This window comes from Pygoscelis adeliae, unplaced genomic scaffold (genome assembly GCF_000699105.1).
Source record: "Pygoscelis adeliae isolate BGI_AS28 unplaced genomic scaffold, ASM69910v1 Scaffold113, whole genome shotgun sequence".
NCBI classification, from domain to species: domain Eukaryota; kingdom Metazoa; phylum Chordata; class Aves; order Sphenisciformes; family Spheniscidae; genus Pygoscelis; species Pygoscelis adeliae.
Genome location: NW_008825108.1, coordinates 8,947,159 through 8,955,395, shown reverse-complemented (window position 1 = coordinate 8,955,395; position 8,237 = coordinate 8,947,159). Strand labels below are relative to the sequence as shown.

Below are 8,237 nucleotides of genomic sequence, written 5' to 3'. Positions count from 1 at the left end.
TTCCCCGGGGGGCTCCTCCTGCTCTCCCCACCCGGCGGATCCCGGCTCTGCTCTTCAGCTCTCCCGTCTCCTTTCCCCGCTCCTCCCGCCCGGCGTCGCCGCTTCGCAGCGCTTTTGTGCCGTTCGGCTGTCCCCGGTCCCTGCTGTCCTCCCTCCCCTCTCCTCTTCCCCCCGGGCCGCGGCGCCGCTGCTTTCCGTCAGATTCTCCCCGTCACCCCCTGCACGGCCGAGCCGCCGGGGCCCTGCGGTCGCCCCTCAGCCTCACCAGACCTTCCCCGCTAAACCTGCTAAGTCTCGACTTGCCGGAGACCCCTCCTCCCGCCCAGCCTTTGTCTGCGGCAGGGTGTTGTCTAAATTCGCAACCATGCCTTTCCTGAGGGGGAAGGCGTCGGCTCTGCGGCTGTTTTTTCTGGGTCCTGCTTCAGTTAACAAAATCTTTTAAGGACCAGGTGGTCAGCCAACAACGTGTGTTTGCTCCAGGGAGGTGGGCTCTCAGCAGAAGCACCGATGGGTGATCATTACTGAATGCTGCGTTCTAGTTGCCTGCCATCAAAATTTTGGATCATTTGGTTTTTTGTGAAGTATTGAACATTTAAATTCAATTTACAATGTTAGAGCTGTCCCTTGTGGCTAACATGTTGTTGATCTGTTGCCTAATCCCAGGCATTTACAAAACGTGCAAGCCTGAGGTCTAGTGAAACGTAGAGCAATGCATAGAAATATATGTAAGATTCAGTTTCCCGTGGTACTGGCTGTGTGTGCATCAAGCACACAATGCTGACTGCTTCTGTGTTTGAGATGAGTTTTGGATGCTATTATTAATAAGGTCTCAGAGGTATTCTGGTATAGGTTTACGGGTTTGCTGTTATCAAGGAGCTTTCCTGACTCGTAATTCTCACAGACCCCTGCTCCTACAGTAGTATTCTAATATCCTAGGTAATGATGTTATCTGGATAATGAAATTCTTTTCCTTACACTCCCACAAAGACCAGGGGAAATGATCGGAGGCATAACCACGAGCGCCATAGTCTTAAAGCTAGAAAATCCCACTGGGTTGGGGTTTCCATATTGTTCATATGTAAGTAAACCCAATAACATCATTCAGGATGCATGCTTTCATAGAGTGATGGAGATGGGGCACCTAACAAGCCCTTAAAAAATAAGCTGAATGAAGTTTCCTTCAGATTTTCTTAGCGTCTGTATCAGTTGTCTGTTTGTATTGAGAAGTTTCTGTAGACTGCATATTTTAGATGTGCTTTGATACATCCCAGTGAGCTCTGGCTCCTGACAAAAGTGATATCATGCAGAGTTATTCAGAATGTTGCTTTTATTTCTCATTTTGCAGATGAAAACCTACATTTAGAGATAAATTACAGAGCAAGGCTAAGAATCTTCCTGAAACAACAAGCGACAATAAGATGGTAGTTTACGTTGCTACTTTTTTCCCTAAGTTTGGACTCCCACTGCACACAAAGCTGCTTTAGGCCTTTTTCCTTGTTTGTTTTCGATAAAATATTTATTGGCTTTCCATGGGGGAGGTTTCAACAGCTCCTTTTAAGTACAGCCAAGAACCTACGGTGACGTGCTTTGTAAGTTTGAAGCTATGGCTTTATAGCTCACATACGTGCATCAGAACAGATCACCTTCCTACGCTTTTTCTGGTTTAGTATTTCTGAAAAAATCCCAGACTTTGCCCCATCCTTTTGTTTAATATTGCTGAGGAGTGGGGATTTGATTCCTTCACCCAGGTGCTTGGCTGACCACAACATTTTTCACCCCTCTTGTGGCTCTTTATGTGGTCCTGTGCTACATTTTGGTCATGCAGTGGAAGACCGCTAGGGTTTGGGAATCCTAGGGGTATAATCTTCCCTCTTACAGCCTTTTGTTGTCAGGAGTCGTGTATTTTACATGGAAAAGCTAATGGGACTGGGTTTTGTGGGGTTTTATCTTTCTTTTTCTTTTTTTTTCCTTTTCTTTTTTTAAATAGCTTTTCTGCAGTGGTTTCTGGTGACCTGGTTGCAAGGGCATCGAACAGGCCTTATTTTGGCATTCCCCTACCTTTCAGAAATTTGACTGGTGCCAAACCTATGTACCTTTATGTGTGCTTGTATTTGTGGAGCTAATAATTCATATGGGTTCCCAACATATTCCTGCTTACTTGAGTTAATATGCTTTTTAGGCATGAAGCATCAGCTGAAAGTGTATGAACTGGAGGTGATACTTAATACGTCAAACGGCACGATAGCCTGGCTGGCTTTGTGTAAAAGGGCTGAGTTGTACTGACAGCGCTTACAGTCCCGGAGAGTAGGAACTATTGCTGCGTATATGGTACATTTCTGCCAGGCTGTCCATGCAGAGGAGCTGGGAAGAAAAGTTCCCGTGAGGGCCCAAGGGGTCTCTTCTGCAAAGGGCATGTGTTTACATAAGGGAGAGGAATGTGGCCCAGAGATGGAGGATTGACAAAAAGGGGAAAATCCAGTGAAAACAGGTGCCGAAGGTTTGTGGTAGGGTTGGATGGGTGTGGGGCACTGAGGGGGGAAGAAGCTATCAGGGAATCTAAGTTAGTTTGTGGGGAGAAGGCAACCGAATGCAGAATTAAAGGGAGTTGCTGGTAAGATGTAGCAGACGATGGAAGTGTAAGGGAGAAAAGACTGTATGTGGAAGAAGGCCCCGGGGAGAGGCTGGTGATGATCCAGGCAAAAGCGGACAGGATGAAAATGACAGGACTGCGTGCAAAAAAAAAAAAAAAAAAAGTAGTATATGCAGGGGTGGGAGATTTGTTAGGAAAAGGGGAACGATGGAGGTAGGAAGGTTTGGGAAACCAAGAGAGGCTAGAATAGGGACAGGCATTGATTTCCTTGAAGCTCTAAAGTCCAAGGACAAATTCAGTGAAGAGTGCAGAAACTGCACAGAGCAAGATGGTTCTTGTGCCAGAAATAAGTAACAGGCAACGAGATGCTGCTCCCAGCTTGCTGGTTGCCTTCCTGCAGAAGGAAGTTCCTGGGTGGGTGTACCCTTTCCTTGCACTGTCTGTGCGCTTTGTGTTGCAGCTTTTTTTTTTTTTTTTTACTTGCTTACTTGCTGTATTTTTATTGAACAAGGTTGTAATTTTTTGGTTTTAGGAAATGTAAATTCTTTGAAATAGATAGGAATGAGGAACCGTTCCTGTATGGTCTGTGGCTCACTCCCCATGGCTCTTCCCCTACCCTGTCACAAAACCGTCACATAATTTGATTTTGGGAATATTTCTAACTGGGAACAAATAAGGGGACACAGGCTCCATGGCTTCTACAAGAGGTTACAGTGCATGGCCTGACCGAGAGGTTCCTTGCCGTACTGAAGAGAGCGCACCATGTAGTCTGGTGTTACCACGTGATGTTATTCTCATTTCTAGTAATTTTCACACCTGTCTCAGTTGTCTGTCATGATTTAATAAACTTTTGTAGATGGAGGTTGAAGGGTCTCATTTCAGTCTCATTTAATCAAGAGAGACAGCTATCTGGGCCCCTGTGTGAGCTCCCTGGTCGTGACGTTCATGTAAATGACAGATACATTTTGCCTTACTCTGAGGTTATATGTTATTGGGCTTGATCTTTTGCAGACTTGGCTGTCTCTGCTTGTGTCTTTCTTAGGAAGCTTGTAAGACAAAGAGTGAAGTTGTTACCAGGATCTTTTAAGTCTTAGAAAACTGTGAGGTGATTAATATTTGGCTGCTGAGCTGGAAATGAATACATGTTTATTTTGGAAGGCTATTGCTTCTTTGCTACAAGGCAGTGTTAGATAACACGTCAACATCCGTTACCTTAACAAAAGGAGTTCTTGGTCATGATATCTTTTTGTATGTATTAGGGTTTTCCAGTACTTACCACTAGATTGCTTGGGAATGAGACTCACTTTTTCGCATTTACAGCAAGCGTGATACAATGTCATCTTAGTAGGTTTACTGGCATTGTTATGTTGCTTTGAATTATTATGAAAAGATTTATCTATTAGGAGTCCCTGCTGAATGCCATGGAGTTATGGGGAAGAATACTAATAAACAGTTACTTCCAGGAATAACTGTTAATCCTTTAATGTTTTTCAAGACATTTCTATTATGGTTTGAAGCTTTTATTTTTCTAGATCTGACAAGCATGTCTTTTAAATCTGAAGCAGGGAAATGAAAGCACCAATCACCAGGTCTCAGTGATGCAATTCTAAAATGCTAAAATTCTAAAGAATACTGGTTTTTGTGTGAATTTTCTTTCTTTCTCTTCCCTCTCCCCCCCACCAAAGGGGAAAAAAAAAGTCTTGAAGGAGAAGGCTTTGTCTTTAAATATATATTTATCAGGCAGTAAGACTTTTAAATTACTTACCACCACTTCAGTATGCAAATGCTGAAAGGCATTTTACATTCCCTATCTAGCAAATGCCACTACAGTTTGGGTTTTGTCAGTCTCGCAGGCTTAGTCCTCCAAAGCACTGAGTATTACTGGTGAGGATTAGCATGGATTTTATATCTTAAAACCTTGCAGGATTAAAATCGGGGTTTTTTTAATATATATTTATATATATGGCTATTAAAATATATATTACAAAACGGTTGGCTTGACATTCTAGAAAGACAAAAAGCTGTGCATAACAATTTTAAATATGGAGCAATACATCGTATTAAATTATGGAGGAAAAATAACGAAAGGCTTTATTCTTTATGCCAGAAGGCTCGAGGGAGGGGATGCGATACGACGCGGTGTTCAGCACCTGAGCTCTGGACAGCGGCATTTGAAGGACCAAAGAATTGTACATGCAAAACGTGGGATGTAAAGCAAATTAAAAGTGTTACTATTCTTCATGTTATGGCTTACTCCAGTGCCACAATCAGGATCCATTGTAGGCCAAACTTGAGATCCTAGTATTTTATGTAATATTGTACGTAATATTGTATTGTATAGATTATTAGCAGGTGTGCTTTGTAACAATTAAAATAGTTTGCTCATAAGGCCAAAATAAAATCTAAGCTTAAATGAGAATACTGACCAAATGTGCTTTATGTTCTGAGGAATTATAAAAAAATTGATATTCTGAGCAATAAAATAATTTCAGCACCCCAAACTTAGAAATGAGTTCTGAGTGATTTAATGTAAAGAAGTTGAAATAGATGGAAAGAAACTGTCTCTGTATATATTTTTTTTCTGTGGATGCATGTGATAGTTTGCAGTGTGCAAATACAGTTTGCAGAGTAGTGAACTACATGTTCGGTGAAATGAGTTGTGCCGAACTACATCATTAGAGTAAAGAGGGTATTACTGCATTTTAAAAACATTTTGTCCATGTACTTCTTACCATGTGCCTTGAATCCACTGTGAAGACAAGAATTCACAGAAACAGGTTGAAATGTAGTTGTTGAAACATGTAGCTGAAATCTTGTGTTCTTATTTCAGTTGTGGTTTTTTTTTTCCCTCTGAGCTAAATGAAAATAATGACCATGATTATTTTTTTTTCCTTTTTGTTTTTAGGGGTTGATACAAAATTGAAATTCACTCTTGAACCATCTTTAGGTCAAAATGGTTTTCAGCAGGTAATTTGAGTCATTTTTCTCTTGAGTTTATGAAGGACTGGGTTCTCTTCAATCAAGGTACTTGCCCTAGTTCAAAAGTGCATCTGTCATCATAATGTCAGCATATTATTTGCAATTGCTTCAAGAGATGTTCCATTAGTATTTGGAAAATGCAATAGGCTTTCATTGTTTACTCAGATATCTCATAAGTCTTCATGTCCTAGAATATTATATTTTTGTTATATCATTAAGTAATTAATCTGTATTTTCCCTGTGAGTGGATTAAGCAGTTAAACTCTGAAATGCGTGCAGTAAAACGAAATGAGTGTGCATGTCTGTAGTGTTGTAGATGTTGCCTTACTGTTGCATTAAACTAATGGTGGATTTTATACATTTTTGGATGCTTTTGCTTTTAGTGGCATGATGCGCTCAAAGCAGTGGCCAGATTGCCGACAGGCATACCAAAAGAATGGCGGAGAAAGGTAGGTAGATCTATACGCTTTGTGGGATATATTGTCTGTGGGTTTCTCAGGAGAGGTGAATGACTTCAATATTATCAGTGTTTTTTAACAAGTATTTGGAAGTTTTTAGTTCACGTTGTACTGGGGATTTTTCCTAGTTTACATTCTTCAGTGATAACCTCACAGGGCAGCTGGAGAGACTGAGGAGACAGGTAAAGATGGTGTTTTCAATAGTTGGGCTCTTTCTGCTTGAGGCTTAGGTAACTTATTCTGGTGCAGATGTTATTGCTTCATTCTGTCAGTCTCAAGGAATTGCATTGGTGAAGCTGCCCCCGCAGCTGAAGATCAACTGGAAGGAGAGCAGATCTCCAGTGTAGGCTGTCATACTTACGAAGGTGAAGTTGATAGATGCTAGTGCTGACAGGAATGCTCGTAGAAAGATTTGATGGGGGAAAGGCAGATTGCCTAAATTAGGGAAGTTCAGAGTCAGGAGTGATGTAGAATGGTAGAGTGCGCCATTAATGGGAAGTTGCACTGAGTTAGTGTTGTAGGAAAGAGTCCAGTGGGATTTTGCTGAACTTACTTTATTGCTTTCTTCAACAATGCTTGAAATTCCCTAGCCTAAAAAAAGGCATGTCTAATAATCTTTTCTATAAAACTGTCACATGATCTCAGCTTTAAAAATGCAATTTTAATAAAAAGAATATTTTTAAAGCTTTATAAAATATATGTAGTTCCACATATTTTGGTGCATCAGATAAGTTTCCTTTTCCTGTTTTCTTTTTGCTATCTTTCCAAATCAAACTGTTCCTCTTTACAAATCAGTGGGGAAGGAAATGGAAGACTTAGAGTGGCATTGTTTTCCTCACACCACTATGATTTTATTTTTAACCTACAACTCCAGTGAATCATTATATCCATCTAACAACCTTTTTTCTTTCCTGGAATGTTCTTTTCCCACACTCCAGTAAGTCTCTCAGACACTTTTCTGTGGTACATCAGTAACAGAGGTCATAAAATCACAGAATGGTTGAGGTTGGAAGGGACCTCTGGAGGTTGTCTGGTCTAACACCCCTGCCCAAGGAGGGCCACCTACAGCCGGTTGCCCAGGACTGTGTCCGGATGGCTTTTGCATATCTCCAAGGAAGGAGACTCCACAACCTCTCTGGGCAATCTGTGTCAGTGCTCTGTCACCCTCACAGTAAAAGTTTTTCCTGATATTCGGAAGGGGCCCCTTCTGTTTCAGTTTGTGCCCATTGTCTCTGGTCCTGTCATTGGGCACCACTGAGCAGAGCCTGGCTCCATCCTCTTTGTACCCTCCCTTCAGGTATTTATATAAATTGATAAGATCCTGTATGAGCCTCCTCTTCTCCAGGCTGAGCGGTCCCAGCTCTCTCGTGCTTTCCTCATAGGAGAGATGCTCCAGTCCCTTAATCCTCTTAGTGGCCCTTTGCTGGACTCTCTTCAGTAGTCCTGTATCTCTCTTGTACTGGGGAGCCCAGGACTGGACCCAGCACTCCAGGTGTGTCTCACCAGTGCTGAGCAGAGGGGAAGGATCACCCCCTTCAACCTGCTGGCAGTGCTCTGCCTGATGCAGTGCAGGAGGCTGTTGCCCTTCTTTGACGCAAGGGCACATTGCTGCCTCATGGTCAACTTAGTGTCCACCAGGACCTCCAGCTCCTTCTCTGCAAAGGTACTTTCCAACTGGGTGGTCCCCAGCATATACTGGTGGCTGGGGTTGTTCCTCCCTGGGTGCAGGACTTTGCACTTCTCCTTGTTGAACTTCATGAGGTTCTTGTCAGCCGATTTCTCCAGCCTGTCAAGGTGCTCTTGGGCTTATCAGCCACTCCTCCCAGCTTTGTGTCATCAGTAGACTTGCTGAGGATATGCTCTGCCACATCATCCAACTCGGATCTCTGCCTTTTCCTTCTCATTCTGCCCATCTCTGTGTTTGCTCACACATGACCACACGATGCTAACCGAAGAAATAGCGTTAAGAAAAGGGATGTGGTCTTTTCACTGCTGGTTTCCTAATGATTTTAAGATTGATACCAAAATAAAGGAAGCATTTTGTGTTGGCAGCATGCTGATTGCCTCCTTTGCTGGCAGCAGAAGGAGCAGGGTGACATCTGCATTATTGCTGTGGCATGTGACATTTGTTTTCTGGGGCTGGCAGAGATAAAGAATCCAGTCAAACAACATCAGTAGGATGTCAGCAGTGTCAAAGGGTGCTGGGAGGC

The 8,237-nt window shown here is 42.6% G+C and overlaps 1 protein-coding gene across 1 annotated transcript in view; it reads left to right on the top strand.

Annotated features, from left to right (window-relative positions):
• The window catches only part of TBC1D30 (TBC1 domain family, member 30), a 60,821-nt gene that overhangs the window by 28,554 nt on the left and 24,030 nt on the right, over window positions 1–8,237 (top strand). Inside the window, exons 4-5 of the mRNA XM_009327681.1 lie at window positions 5,496–5,557; window positions 5,953–6,018. Of these exons, the coding sequence (XP_009325956.1) occupies window positions 5,496–5,557; window positions 5,953–6,018 (128 nt within the window). The remainder of the gene's footprint in view (window positions 1–5,495; window positions 5,558–5,952; window positions 6,019–8,237) is intronic.